We start from the raw sequence: 16,260 nt of genomic DNA, 5'->3' as shown, positions 1-16,260 counted from the left end.
ACATCAACACAAATTACAATGCATTGCAAAAGTATTCATCTCCATTGAAGTATATCACTTTTTGTCGCATTACAATCTAACACATAACTTAAATGTGCTTTATTGGAGTTTTAATGAGACTCATAGTTGGACATAATTTTTAAATGGACGAAAAAAGATGCATAAACATCAAAACCCTTTACAAATAAAAAATTTAAAAGTGTGGTGTGCATTTGCATCCAGCCCCTTTTCCTCTGATAATCCTAAATAAAATCAAACACAACTAACTGAGGCCAATTGTAACTGTGGAGGAGCTTCATATATCCAGGTGCTCAAGTGGGAAAATCTGCCGACACAACAATTACAACTTGTGCACTTCTCAAAGATGGCCTTTATGGAAGAGTGGCAAGAAGAAACACGTAATATGTAGGTGGTCCTAGCACACATGTTGCCAAAATATTTTACTTTTTGGCTCACATATAAAGTGCAGAGAAATAGGCAGAGCTAGGCAGAGCTACAATGGACCTTTTAACATAAAAGCAGGGTTGGAATGGCCCAGTCAAAGACCAGGCCTAAATCCCAATGTAAAATTATGCCAACACCCAAAAGCGACATTCACCAGTGCTATTTTGTAAATAATTACTGGACGGTATTTTTGGTCTCTAAATGTACAAGGCTAGAAGTAAAATGTTCCAAAGGGCTTGCAGGTGTAGCTGTAGTTAGCTACAGCTACAAAGTGTTGATTCGAGAAGGCTGAACACAAACGCATGCATCTCTGTGTATACTATAAGCTATTTCAATATGACAAGACGTTAATAGGAATGAATGCTCTAAAATGTGTCCATTTACTGTAATAAAATTACACATCAAGAAAAAAGAGACTAGTTTATTTTATGTTTGAAAACTGACGTCTGTAGCAACAGATTTTCTAACGCAGTGCTTCGGATCTTGTAACAAACTTGACAACAATTGTCAGAGCAAACCCCAGATTTCTACTTGAAACTAGTGTCGTGACATGAAACAACTCACATGAAAATGTGCAACCACCATTGTCCACAGTTCAAAGCATGTTTATTTCACCTCAACAGCTCTCCGAGGCCTGTGTATTGTTCTCCCGAGAGCTCGTTTCTTAACACCTGCACCATTAGTCCCCATCAGATGAATCCCAAGTCGTTTTTCCTCTTTGTAGTTGGAACAAAACGGGAATCAAACACAATGATGGCGCAGCACAGTGCATGCACTAGCAGCCAGCTGTCTTTTTCTCCTTTTTGTGTGGATGCAAAATGTGACTCTCCCGCAGAGATTTTGGAAAGCATCATAGGAAAAAAAAAAAGTATTTATCAGTTTTACTATAGCAGTGGAAAAAGTCTGCATCAAAAGGCTTGAAAGTGCCATTGTTCAAGAATATGAATTTAAATATATATATTTTTTGTTTTTGTTTCCTATTCAAATGACTGGTTGTTTTATTTTAGAAAACTAAACGGTTTGGTCTAAAAAATGGAAATAAAAAAAAACAACATTCAAAACTGCTACATAGCTTATATAAAGCCAGACTGAAAAAGTGAACAAAGGTCAAAATGATCACTTCTATAGGACTGAATTTTATAACTGTCTCACAGTTTAAGAAAGACTTAAGGCAGCACTGGTTTAAGACAGACTTTACTTTAATAAATCCCATCCTAAATATATGCTCAACAAAATAATTTGTATTCATCCCCTAATCGCACGACCAGACGAATAGGTTTTGTGCTGTGGACCACAGTAGCAATTACACATTTTTATGTTTGATAGCAGCAAATGTTAGCTGGGTTAGTGAGGTACGTTGTGCTGTTGCAGAGAGCCGGAGAAATGGGAGGTTAAAGTTTTATCTTGAAGAAACCATCAGCGTTAATCATAGTAGCAGTTACCACAGGAACCAGTTGATCCATGTTAGTGATACACTAAAGCATGACAGCATGCAGCGATGACTCGTCTCTGCAGAAACCTCATTTATGGCAGCCATTTATTGACGTTTTAAGGTTTTTCAATGCTGAAAACTACTGAACGCACTTATTACTGTAACAATCTGTATATATGGTTGCCACAGGACAAGAAACTTCATTTCTCATGGTGGTTGTAAGCTGCTTTCTTAACTTCCTGTTAGCTATGCTGCAGTAGTAATGCTGGTCTTTGTTGCAGGTTGTAGGAAGGTAGTTCTGGCTTAGATAACCCCATTGCTAAGGGATGGACCACTTTCGGTTTAATTTGCATGTTATCTAAGCCATAACAAGGCATTTCTGGGCAATGATATAAAGCTTGGTACTTCACACTACTCTAGACATTTGAAATGAGAAAGCTTTCTGGATGTAAAGCGAAACATCTACAAACTTTGGCAAAAAGTCCAATTGTTTTGTTTTTTAACTTTTTTTGGAATGATCATGACCTGGATGACTGAGAATCCTCACCAGTACGTAGGAAGGTCGTGTTGCGTTTAGGTGCTTTATCTTACCATGATCGAATTTGTTTGATTGTTTGAGGATTTATTGAACTTCTTAGCTCCTAAACTATTTAAAATGACAGCTAACCTTCTGTTGAAGTGTAACTAAAAGACTTAACAAAAAAACAAATAAGGATTTGAACTATGTCTCCCAATCTGACAAAGTCAGTTTCCACGCTCATTTTCAAATTCAGCTGAAGTCAGCCTGCTCAGATTCAGTGATAATTAGGACAGCTCCGAAGCGGGATTACTGCACTATTTCGTGACTACCACAGAGATATTGAATGGCTTGAGTAAAGCTATCTGTCTGTGTGTGTTTGTGCCCAGTTTGCAGAGCTTAGGTCATCCAGCAGAGTCGTTTTCTCGACTTCAGCCTGGCACATCAACTCGGATGCAGTGGATTATGCTGGACTTTATCCCTTCTATTGCATGAAAATCCTGTAACTTTCTGCTTTTTTGGCTCTTTTTGTAACAGCTCTTATTAGTGCTGATGGTGCTCATAGCTGACACGCTTTAACTGACAAACAGAAGCTTCAAAAACGGTTTTATGTAAATTTGGTCAAAAGAAAGCGACTGCAACAGTAGCCTTCAACCACACTGTCTGATTGTTTAGTTTTCCTGGGCAATCACTTGTTTTCTTCGATTTAACATATGGATGAAGGTTAATTGCACACACTAGTTGTTAAGGAGCAGGAGGTAAGGTCAAGATGTCAGTGATTAACAATAAAGAAAACACGAGACGGAGGAATACTTACGATATCCTGTTTGACGTTCCCAAAATACATCCGAAAGCATAAACAGAGGGAAGCGAAACAGAGAATTGTGTCAGTGTTTGGCCACCATGAATAAATCATTACAGTAGCTAATAACTCCATATGATAACCATCCTTTAGTCAACATTTAAATATTGCTATGTTGACAACAGTGGTTCCACATTACACATTACATTAAGAGTGACCTGCAAGAATCTGTATTGGGATGCCCCTTATATAATAATTTCAATATAATTTTACTTATTTACATAAACTCTGGTTATGTGTGCTCCAGTCGCTGATCATCAATCACAACTATTCTTCTTATAATTAGCTAAGGTTAACACATTATATAGAATAATTACTCACAGACTGTTTTAAAGCCCCTATTTCTGTTAATAAAGATAGTTTTTGCTGAAATCTAATGAAAACGCCACATTTAAGATCAAAATATAACATCAAACTGATAAAAAATACTTCTGAACCCCTTTTGGAACCCCTCTTCTAATTTACGAATATGACATTAGTTCAGTTTTTTTTTATGTGGGGCTCATTAGTGGGCAATATTAAAGCTAAAGCTGTATTTTATCAATAGCTATACTGGCAAACTTAATCTGAAAAATACATTTTGAATATTTGTGTAAATCTCCTTTGTACTTACATATCAACTGTCTATTTGCACCAAATTCTGCCTGTCAAAAGTACAGTGTTATTACTAAAAACCAACTAACAATTAACAAGATATTCAATGTTAAATAGGTTTGGAAGAAGCTTTTTCCAAGTCAATCACATAGAAATCATTTTGAGACCACTCTTATTTAGTCCATTCTGTTGATCCTAAGTCCAATTTTTGTGTATTTACTTCAAACATCTAGTCAGTAGACATGTTCTGGTCTTGACAAAGTTTACATTTGCATGCCTAAAGTGTGGGAAACTTACGCCTGTATTGTTGTTGTGGCTGTTTGGAAGGAGAACATGTTTTCTTTGGGGAACCAGTTGGTCTCCTCTGCAATTTGAGAGAAAAGTGGGAATTCCAAATTAAGTGGACAAAAAAAAAAAACAGGTTAGTGCACTGTACTGATCAGGTATTGCAATGAATGTAGAATAAAAGCACAAAACCAGCGACAGCACCAGCACCTCACAGTGCACCACTCCACAAATGGAGAGAGGGAGAAGCAAGGGGAAGAGACAGCAGAGGAGGGACGGTTAGACGAAGAGTCAGGAAATACAGACCACCACTTCACATCTAACACCAACCCTTTAAAACCCAACAGACCAGAAAAAAAATGTATTTGAAATTATGTGTGTGTGTTTGTCTGTTTTAGCAACACTGATCAAACATCAGGGAGTAAAACATCTAGGGGTGTAACAATACATCCTGCCTATGACACCAGGCAATGCACAATATTGGGTTTGCAAAAATGAGAGAGTTTAGCACTGTTTTGGGGACAACAAAAGTTTGGCTTTTTTTTTTTTTTTGTTAGAAAAAATATCAGCAGTCGTTTTAGAAAGCACAAACTACTGTATGTTTGAAATAAAACCTGTCCAGGTTTAACTAGTCTCTATAGTCAGTTTTTGTGGGTAGTCCAACTGCCAAAACAGCACTGAAAATGCTACCTTTTTGAGATTTTACAAATTTAAAGAGGTTTCATTAACCATAAATGTAGTTTTAAACAATTGCTGCTCAGAACAGAGTTCACCATTTGTTATATGATCAGTCTAAAGTACAACTGTTGGCATAAAATTCGTCAAAAATACCCACTTATTGTATCTATTCTTCAACCCTTAACACCACTTGTATTTTGGTCATTCTGACTACAATTTACAAACCTGATATTCCTAACCTATGATTTGAAACGAAGACACCTTTTGGATAACAGGCGAAATGTCTTCAAGAAACAAGAGGCATCATGTTAGTTTCTGTTAACGCATATTACTACACCCAAACTAGATGTGTATTCGCTTTGGTTTCAAACTGTTTGTATCTCGTCTGTTGGTGTTTCTTTTTTCTCACGAGTAACCTAAAGCTTAAAAGCAGTGGACACTTTTCCTGCTTCCTTTTTTGCTTCAAAATAAGAGTCTCAGTCCTAGATTCAGGGAGTCAAGCTTAATGAAGGTTCAAATACTGTATTATAAGGCACATTAAATATGCTTCTTAAGTGTGTAATATCACTCCGCCTCTCCGCGTACACAGCTCTCTCCTGAGAGGGAGAGCTATGCATCTCTGTCGAGAGGACAGAGTACCGTAGTTGGACTACATTGCCCTGTTTCTAACATAAGGCCAAAATAAACATAGCTTTTATATTTAATTAACTTGGTTTATTATTGCTAGTGCGTACTCCAGGCGTGGGATGCCTTACATGAATGCACTTCTAGTTTCAACATTACAGTCGGGCAGTCTTGTAGACAGCTCAGGGGTCCCATCAGGTAGTGACAAAGTGTACCGTAATGCTCCGAATATCCATGGAGTGGAGCAGGTTTGTTGCTAACCAAAGGCGTACTTACACATTTTAACACATTTTTGAGCGCATTTTACCGCATAAATAGCACATTTACATTACGAACGCATTGTGGTTAGAAGGATTTTGTTTAAAAAAAAAAAACATTGGATAAATGGTTGACCATTATATTTGGGGAAAGTGCAATTCAGACACAAGTTATCTCAAAGGTTTAGGAGAGTGGAATACAGTTTATTCCTTTCCCAAAATCTAAAAGGAGTCTAGAAAACTGTAAAAGATGGATAAAGGTATGTGGCCGACCTCAGGAGCAGCTGAACACAACAGTGATTGACGGAAACGTCTGCATGCTCGTCTGTTTGAAGGTAATTCAAATTTTGTTCATTGCATGCTTAATGATTAAACTAAAGGGTAATGTTTAATGCTAGGCGTGCTGTGTTTTTTTGTGTGTGTTAGATATATGTCTTTGCAACTTCTGTTTGGATAAGCAGAATCTTTGTCAGCTGTGATTAGCTAACAGGACTCTGATTTTGCACAATGTGTTTAAAAGGTACTGTAGTGTAATGTAAGATTTGCACTCCTAATACAGAATTTCATTGTAAATTAATACCATTGAATCGGATAGCTTGATGACAGCATAAAAAATATTGACTGCAATACTCATTTTAAGTTATTAACCTTGAAATAACTTCACTGATTGATGTACTCCTCTATTAACTCTGTGAGCTTCACTATCGCCGCCACTACAACTTCTTTGTATATTGCTGTTCAAAACACCACACTTTGATGAAAATATCCTAGGACCTTGTTACACCCCTAGAAACAACATAAATAAAAGAAATATCTATTCTCTGGTCCAATACTCGTGAGCCATGTAACAGGGCCACCCACCCCAACCCCTTCCCTTTTTGGATTTCAGCGCCTCTCGCTACCTCTGTCTCCTCCGCCCTCTCACCTCTCTCCAGCCCAGTCACCCGGTCCACACTCCACATCCGCTCTAGTCGTCGGTGCTGCTTGCCTGCCTCTCGGGACGTGCTCTCCAGGTCCAGCGACCCCTGGCTACGCGAAGGGGCACCGCTGCACGAGTCGCAAGCCAGCCCGCTGCACTCCGCTTCCCCTTTCCCACCATCGGCAAGGGTGCGGATATTCTGGGCACTGACCGAGGTCTGCAGCGGTGGTTGGGATAGGTGATGGTGATGATGGGGGTGGTGGTGGGACCCGTGATGGGAGTGAGACCCTGCAACCGCTTGCTGCTGTTGGTAGCTACTGCTGCATGCGCTTGCCCCGCTGATCCCACCGCTGCTGGAGGAGGCGTTCGTTCCGGAGACGGCGGCGTGGTGGTGGTGGTGATTGCCGTGGTGGGCGTGGCTACAGCTGCTGATGCCACGACTGCCGCTCGAGCGGATGTACTGTGTCGGAGATGAGCAGGCGGAGGATGGGGAAGTGGAGGGCTGGATTGGGCCACCTTTAGACCCTACCCCTCCACTCCTCGACTTTTCCTTCAGGATGTCCAGTTCTAGGCTCTCTTTGCTGCCTCGGCCACTGCTCATCAGCATACCGTGCTGGGAGGTGATGGTGTACACACGGGTGAACTCGGACGTCTTCTGGTCTTCCTCTGCTGCGAGCGACAGGCAAGTTGGCTTGGTAGAAATGGTAATGGATGGGAGAGGAGGCTGGATTAGGCCTAGCTTCTCCTTTGCCAGGATAGGGTCGGGTTTGTTCGAGCAGCTTTTAGAAGAAGAGCAGGGAGGGAGGTGAACGTTATTGTTGACTCCAATCGTGTCACTTGGCAACTCAGGATCTGGACCCACCGAGGTTTCGCACAGAAGGTGAGCTATAATGTGAAAGAGGGAGACGAACATAGAGATATATGAGTATAAACTGATTGCAACAACCACTCAAGCTGAAGAGGAAGAAGTAGAGAAAGAAAAAGGCTTAGGATGGCACAGGAGATACAGCAACGTCATCATCTCCCTGCGGTTGTCAGCAGTTGTACTGACACACCAGTGAGCACAGCCTGGCATTTCAATAGAGGATGAGGTAAAGCAGACGGAGGAAGGATTAAAACCTCAAAGGAAAACACAGCAGAGGATAGGGGGATGGACAAATGGCAGGACGACAGAGACGCTGACCTGATCCGTTTCGGTTTTCAGGGTGTGTGTGGGACAGGTACTCTCCAAATGCTCGCGCTGCTCTGTGGGGATACACAAACAATGACATACACACACAAAGGAATTAATTCATGGGTTGGAGGGGAAGGATGAGCGGGAAACAAGACAAAAGGGGAGAGGAGAACGGAGAAAAAGGGCAAGGGAGCTATAAATTATAATCCTAATTGCCTTCTTTGTAGGCTTGTGCCACCCGCAGATTAAGATATGGCGGTTTTATCTTTCCTCTTCAGCCAATCTTAGTCTGAGGCGGAGACAATGAGACAGCAGGACACGGAGTAAAGGACAGTTTTAACTTGACGTAATTTCACAGCGTGGCCTCAGTTTGCGTTGCTGGATCCACCGCAAACAGGCAAATGCGTTTTTATTGTCTGACTGTCCCCTGTGTCCACGTGTCAGGGAAAATACTAAAACTTGACAAGCAAAGTAAAGACATTTGCTCAGAGATGTGCTGGAAACAGATGGGGGGGGGAGCACTCCATAAGCACTCTGCTGCATCGAGTGCTTAACCTGCTGAAACCTGTCTAACAAAATACATTTAAAAACCAAACATTACAGTGCTTTTCATCTTTTAATATAACCAGTTCAGTCTGGCACCTAGATGGCACCAAGCTCCGTAGTGACTGTGGAAAATAGGAATAAGAATTAAAAAGGTTCTGCTTTAAAAGGACACCATAACATGGAGGGGGAAAGCATAACTTCCCATGGGCTGCTTACCCATGCAAACATACAAAGTTATAGTCATACAGCTCCTGCGGTTTAAAGTCCATTTAATAAGTTGCCATGGAAAATATGGGAATGACAGGAGTTTTCTTCAGCTGCTTGGCGAGGAGGCTTTCCAACCTCAAACACTTAGGGCTTTTTACCGAAGATAAATCATCAAACACCGGTGGAAAATTTCAGAAAGCTGGTGAGTAATTACACTAAGAAGGATTTGCTTGATGTAATGCCAGTGAAGATTTTTTCATTGTTTTTTGGAGAGGGGCATAATTAAAATCTGACAGGCAATTTTTCAAAAATGAAAGATAAATACATTCAGAATAAATTTCTATCGGTATTCCTTTCACATATTTGTGTTATCTCATTTCCAGTCAGAAACAAACTTCTTGGTTGAGTGAAAATTTTAATCATAGTCTACAAGGGGTGTACAAAATAATGTATGGAAATCGAAAACAAAAGCATAGCCTTTCCCATGCTGATAAAACAATAGGACATGTTGAAGATTTTTTAGAGTTTATCTGATTATTCTAATTTTGGTGCGCAGAAAAGTCGGAGTAGTTGTGCGTTTGCCTTGTGTTTCTGTTTAAAGTCAAAGGATTTGTTTTCAAGCAGGTCTATAATGTGGTCAAGCAAACATCAAAACTGTCAAAACGGGCTATAGATCAGTAAAAAAATAATAATACTAAACCCAAGTTTTAATTACTCCAAAGTAGTAGGGCTATATGGTGGCTGCAAAATCAGCTGTTGTTCCTTGTCTGTTAACTCCATGCAGCTTTAATTGTCAACCAAATAAAAAGTAATATGGCTGCTTATGGGCTCTGCTGAATTTGTTTGTTGACTTCACACAACTGGCCTTTCTGTTATTCTCACATTAACATTGTTCATATAAATCACGTAACAAAATTGTAAAGGCACATTTTATTCATAGTTAAAGAGAATCAGCTCTTTCTGACTATCTTCTTTTTTTGTTTACCAATCATTTTATATTCCTGGTTACAAAAAAATGACATAGCTAGTCTTGCTACTTCTACAACATCCATTGAATAAACAAGTTGGTCTGAGTTAAAAGTGTTCAGCCCATTTCCTTCATTCCATTTGTTAGAAATATGACAGACTTTCTCCCTTCAATAAAGTCAAGCATAGATCAGTGACTTGTTTTACTCCCCTAACCTCACTTTAAGTGCTGAAAAATCAACACTGCTTAATTGGTGTCTCCAAAAACTGAAGGTTTTCTTAACGAACAATTTTTTTTTTTTTTTACTGCGCTTCAAAATCTCTGTGGCATGAGAGAGCCTAGCACTTGTCAAAATACCAGATGTAAAAAAACAATTTTCCTTAAAAAAAAATGTAATTTATTTAAAAAGATTGTTAGAACCTGCTAACGCCTTTCTTTCCGCCAACAAGCAAGGCTTCCACAGCCACTGAGTCATGCGTTTAAATGTCTCTGCAGTAGTTTGCGGCGTTGAGTCACTCAGATTTCCACAGATTTCTGCTGTGCATGTGCTGGTGTTGTCTTTTATTAACTCACAAATATTCCCCATAGAGTTTCACATGGAGGCTCTGAAACAATCAATAGTAGCATTAGGCTTCCCTACCAAAGGCTGAGTGTGTGTTGCTGTGTAAGGCAGGCTCCTTCATGTCAAATAATAATAAAAAAATTAACAATTTTGTTTAGGAAATCACTAGAAAATCATAAGATAATTTAGTCGTCCACAACCTGCAGAATTCAGAGTACCTTCATTGGTTTCGCTTTTCTTGGCCCATAGGCTGATCTCATGGAAGGAAAATGTAGTTAATGTGCCTCTGACACATTGAGGGCAAAGGCGAACACATGCTGGATGCAGGTGCATGTTCTTTATTTTTAAAATGCTCCATTTAAAAACTTTCTAAATGCTAAATTTGGTTTAAAGCTGAGACGATTTAACATTTTCATACTGTAACCTTTAACCACAACGTATATCAATAGACAAGCAGAACTGAAACAGCATAACATCGGCTTCACTAATGTTTTACTCTTGGTCTGCTTCTTACTGCCCGGTCTTTCTCTGTTAAGATACAGGTGCAATACCTGTTTTGTTGAGGGAATTGAATAACAAAGCATTCATCATTCATTTATACTCCTTGTCCAGTTTTGATAACCTGATACGTTCAACATGCCAGTTGAACTTTCAAGGCCTAATTTAAAATTCCCGTAAGGGTATCCATTTTTCAATATCTGAACAGCCATTGAAGCATACACATCTGAAGACTGTATACAGGTTAACACCTAGTCTTGTTTTCACACAAATAGCAACACTACACAAAGTAGAGATAGACACTTTTACACCCAACACTAATATGATTTTCTTAGCTAGTTCCTTTTGTGACACAACATCTATAGAACAAGAGGACCAACTCTAACTGGTCCTGCATTTTATTGGGAATTTACTTCAAAGAATATATCACTTAGCCTGCATATTCAATTGTAGCAACTGTAGAAAAAAATTTGCAAATGCTAGTTCCTCACTAGTTCAAAGTTGGTAAACCAGCTGTATTTGTGTCAATTATTGGGTCAGTGACAATATGTTAAATACTATCAGTAATACAAGCAGATAACAACACAATCTATATTTCCAAAAGTATTTTCGGCCTTTAACTTTTTGCTCTCTGTCATTTTTTTCTTCATAGTAGGTACACCTGATCTGGCATTCTGTTAGCTGTCACACCATCCAGGGAAGACAGATCACCCGCTATTACCATATAACGTAGAACATTTTCCTGGATCAATGTGTGTTTCTGAGCTTTTTTGTCTCTCTTATTGTGTCTCTGCTCTGTCTTCTCTAACTCCCAGTCGGTCCAGGCAGATGACCGTTCATACTGAGCCTGGTTCTGCTGGAGGTTTTTCCTTCCCGTTAAACAGGTGTTTTCCTCTCCACTGTCGCTTCATGCATTCTCAGTATGAGGGATTGCTGCAAAGCGATCGACAATGTACTGTAGACGACTGTCCACTGTGGCTTTACACTCTTTCAGGAGGAGTCAATGCTGCTTGTCAAGACTTAATGCAGTCTACTGGGTTTCCTTAGATAGAAAATGTTTTGACCAATCTGTATAATCTGATTGAATTTGACTTTGGAAAGTGCCTTGAGATGACATGTTTCATGAATTGGCGCTATATGAATAAAATTGAATTGAATTGAATTTGCTTGAGTGACATCCCATTCATAATACACACTGAGAAAGGGTTCCACAAAGACAAGGAGTGTGTGTTTATGGTCACTTTCGTTCTTTTAGATGTACATTTGTTAGGTCCGACACTAGTGTTGGACGAGAAGGCGTGGCTTTGCTTTAATTCATCCCAAAGTTCTTCAGTTGTGTTGACGTTTGGACACAATTGACATTTCAGGGCAGTCATGTTCTTCCACATAAAACTAATTCATGCCTTTCTAGATCCTTGCTTTGTTCATTGATGGATAGTTATTATATCGAAAGAGGAAGGGGCCACCCCCAAACTGCTCTTACACAGGTGGGAGCATGAAATTGTCCAACATGTCTCGGCATGCTGAAGGATTTTGTCATGATCTGTCGGGTGACTGTGTTTTGATTTTGTTGTAACTCCTGGATTATGCTTTCATATATTATTTATCCTTTAGTGTTTATTTTTACCTTGTAGGTTTTCGTTAGTGGATCCTATTAGTTAATTCTATATTATGCTCCGTTAGATTTCGCTCTCTCCGCCTCTGCTGTTATTCCCTCTCCGTTCCCTCAGCCTTCATTGTTCCCAACTACTGCCCATTGTAATCATTTGCTTTTTTCACCTGCTCTTCATGCTTGTATCTCTTCATTTGTCAGATCCCCCGTGATGCTTACTCTTTCACGTTCCTCGGACATTTGTCGTCCTCTGTGCCCCGCCCTCCGTTAGCCCTGTACGTTGTTTTTGTGCCATCTTATTAAAGTCTTCAAAATTCACCACTCGGCTCCCAAGTTCCTTTCTGCACTTCGGTCCAGCTCCTTCCTCCCAATTCATGACAGATTTGGAGTTTCTTTCACTGGAACTAAGAGGCTGAGCCTACTCAAGAACAGCTCCACACCAGTATCCCCTCTGCGCCAAACTTTACACTTGACATACTGCAGTCAGGCAACAGCAGTTCTGTCAATTGCCAAGCCCCAGACTTGTCCATTGGATTGCAAGGAAGAAAAATTATTCATCACTCCAGAAAAAAATTCTCCACTGCACTAGAGTGCAGTGGCAGCATGATTTACACTTTAACACTTTTCATTTTGCTTGGCAAAGCAAGGCTTGAATGCAGCTGCTTGGACATGGAAACCCATTCCCCAAGATCTGGTTCTGTCTATGTTTTGATTTAAGCATTAAAAGCAAAAAAAAAAAAAAAAAAAAAAAACCTGCTAGCCGCTGCAACGTTCACTAACTTGTTGTGCACAGCGGCTATGTTTGAAGTTGAGCTTTCAGTTTGTCAGAGCTTCTAAGTCATCATTCTAACTATAGGGGACGCTGTAATTATTTTTTGCATCATGATACTGAAAAAAGTTCAAAGATTAAACAGAATGCACCATTCAACCTGATCATGAGGAAGAATGTGAGGAAGAGCGCAGTAGTAATACTATTACTATTACAAGAAGTTGGGCAATTTGGCGATATTAGATTATGAGTAACTGGAGAGCGTTGATGATATGCCAAATCAGTGAGCTTGTCTGTACTGCACATTCTGTCCATAGGTGTTTTCAGACTTGAGACAAGTCCTATTAATTCTCCTTTTCCATCAACTTCATGTTGAAGGTAAATTTAAAGGTACATTTTACAGTTTACTCTGTTCTACCAGTCTTTGCCTTCCCAGTCACCAGTTTAATATGATGACTTCCAGTAAGTGCACCTTATGGGAATTGATCTTGGAACAATAAATCCCCAGGCAATCCTCTTATGACTCGACTGTCAAACCGCCTGTCCTTAATTTCAACTATGATGCGGAAACCAACAAGTCATTATGGTTTGATTTGCAATCAGGCAATTGTTCCCTGCAAGGAAAATAAGAATGAAGACAAAACAACACAGAGACTCAGGCTTCTACGGAAGATCTCCCCTGAAGGATAATCTATAACCGTTCCCCTACTGCCTTCCAGCTGCTTCAATTATTGAAGCTTGTCCAGCACAGCGAGCACACGGGTCACACATGCACACCGAATCACAGAAAGAGCAAGGCTGCTGTAAAAACAGACCATATTTAGGTTTGACGGGCCAGTTTCCAAGGGTTTCAGAGCTTCTCTTACAAACTCAGTTAAACTTAGTTTTCAAGGTCACACTTGTCTCAAACACAATAACAAGAAGTCTCATTAAAAGAATTATAGAGTTTGGGGCAGGTTGAGAAACAGCCGTATGTCTGTGTAAAGGCCTTTTTAATACTTTCTATTATTCATTTAATGTCATATGATGTTTTTTTAGGATGGGGGTCGTCACAACACAAAGAAACATAACATGGAAAGAGAATACTTGATTATGTTGTTCTCCAGTCTCTTGTTTACATAGCCGGGCTGGGCTGTGTTTTTATCCTTTACAAATATGCGCATATAGGAGGCGATGCGTGAGAAGGGAAAGGAGGGGCCGGGTGGCAGCTGGAGTGGAGGTAAAGAGAGGCACAGCTTGTCACACATTTTGTTTTGGTTTACAGACTGTGCTGAAGCACCACCTAGTGGTGAAAAATAGCTTATTGCTCCTTTAAATAAAAGATTTTTAAATAAAAATCTGTGACCTGACTCTATATTTAGCCGCCTTTACACTGACACCCACCAAAAAAAATTAAAAATCCAATTCCTTTTTAGAGTGACACATTTGGTTATAAGAGTTCACCTGCGTGTTATTTAATGTCAGTAATCCATACAATCCATTTAAAGTTAAAAGTACACTGAACGCTTACAGCATTTTTGCACCATTATTTTGCCCTGCCAACATTGAACTTTTCAAATGAATGCCTTTTTTGCACCACTATTTTTGCACTATAACACGACGGAACATTCTTCTGCACACTTTTTAAAAACTGTTTTCCTCCTGCACTGTTAACATTCTTATCACCGCTGCGCTTTATAATGTAATGTCATTTTATTTCAATTGCAATCTCATTACATTGTCGGAAACTGTATGCAACGAAATGTCATTTTGTATGCACTCTGTACATACAAAATGACAATAAAATATGTCTAAGTCTAAATATCTAGCTCTCATGTGAAGAGTTCATAGGTTTGTTAGAGAACATAAACACCATCCTGAAGACCAAAGTGACGCAGTATGCAGGTCAAGGAGAGGTTGAGGAGAAGGTTAAAGCAGTTAGGGTTGTGTTGGGTTGAATTATAATGCAACACATACATCTTTCAACATATTACTAAGCACTAATAAATCCATCATCCATGAATGAAACGCTCCAATCTACTTTTGTTTCCTGCAAACCTACCAAGACTCAGCTATCCACATAAACTGATATGCGGTACAAGGAGAGCATTAATCAGAGAAACAGCCAAGAGGCTCAAGGTAACACTGGAGAATTTGTTGCTAAAATAACCATTAGTCATGCAGCATGGCGAGACTGACAACAAGCAAGCGCTTGCTGAAAGGACACCACGAGAAATCCCGTATGCGGTTTGTAAAGCTATGTAGCAGACACTGCAAACGTGGAAGAAAATGCTTTGGTCAGATGGAAACAAAAACACTATGTGAAGCAGAAAACACTGCGCATCACCCTGAATTTATATTCCCATTGGTGAAATATGGTGGTGGTAGCATCATGCCGTGAGGAACTCTGTTCTTCAGTAGGAAGAAGGACGATGGACAGAATTGATGGGAAGACAGATGGGGCAATATACCGGGCAAGTTCATTTTGCTATGGGACAATGAGCCCCAACATATAGCAAGAGCTACAATGGCTTCAAAATGATGCATTGGTTTGTGCTGGTCTAACACATAAAATCCCAGTGAAATGCATTAAAGTTTGTGTTTGTAATGTGACAAAATATAGAAGTCATCAAAGGGTGCACATACTTTTGCAAGCCACTGTGTTATTGTGGCTGGCATTCAGTAAAAAGCCAATACTTTCACTAAATTCATTCACTAAAAGTCAAAACTCATTCAGTAAAACTAAACGGTTGCAGCATCAAATGATTTCGCTGGATGTTTTTCATCCATCTAGTTTCCGTTTTTTTTTTATTTTCTATGGCACCACCGGCATGAATTAAAAAGTTTTTCTAAGCTTGCATAATTATTCCGTCTCCTCCCTTTGCTAACGGGGACGACAAAAGCGAATAAGACTTCGATAGAGTTTAGCGGCGATCTGATGGGGACTGAGAGGCTTTGCACGTGCTGCGACACTCTCCAGATTCCTTCACTACCGCTCTAAAAATAGACCTCCATGCAGCTGCAAGGCTGCTATGCTGCGTCTCCTTCTCCCAAATATACAACCTCCAGTGTTGTATAACGGTGTTCTGTGTGAGACTGCTCTCGCAGGTTGAGTGTATGCACATAATATTATGGACGGCAAAGATATAACCGATTATATCTATATACACGGCAATGATTGCTGAACAGGGTTGCAATAAATGTGGTGGCAACTCTAATCATTAGGTCTCCCTTAGAAGGTCTTTGCCCTCCCATTTCTTCATTCAGCATGCTGGACTCTGATTTAAATTCCCAAACAATAGTGGTAGAGACTCACAGCATCCATTATACATGA

At 39.8% G+C, this 16,260-nt stretch overlaps 1 protein-coding gene across 4 annotated transcripts in view; it reads right to left on the bottom strand.

The window, feature by feature from the left end:
* Positions 1-16,260, bottom strand: part of LOC105932114 (NMDA receptor synaptonuclear signaling and neuronal migration factor) — a 64,301-nt gene that overhangs the window by 33,501 nt on the left and 14,540 nt on the right. For 2 of the 4 annotated variants that reach the window (XM_012871110.3, XM_036139813.1), the window contains exons 2-5: positions 7,796-7,857; positions 6,619-7,497; positions 4,147-4,213; positions 3,211-3,216 (exon numbers count right to left, since the gene is read on the bottom strand). In XM_012871110.3, coding sequence (XP_012726564.2) covers positions 3,211-3,216; positions 4,147-4,213; positions 6,619-7,497; positions 7,796-7,857 — 1,014 coding nt within the window. The remainder of the gene's footprint in view (positions 1-3,210; positions 3,217-4,146; positions 4,214-6,618; positions 7,498-7,795; positions 7,858-16,260) is intronic. The other 2 variants (XM_021320756.2, XM_036139814.1) reach the window with 2 other exon arrangements.

This window comes from Fundulus heteroclitus, chromosome 8 (assembly GCF_011125445.2).
Source record: "Fundulus heteroclitus isolate FHET01 chromosome 8, MU-UCD_Fhet_4.1, whole genome shotgun sequence".
NCBI lineage: Eukaryota > Metazoa > Chordata > Actinopteri > Cyprinodontiformes > Fundulidae > Fundulus > Fundulus heteroclitus.
Note: the sequence above shows the minus strand (reverse complement) of the source record. Positions and strands in the feature narration are given on the sequence as shown.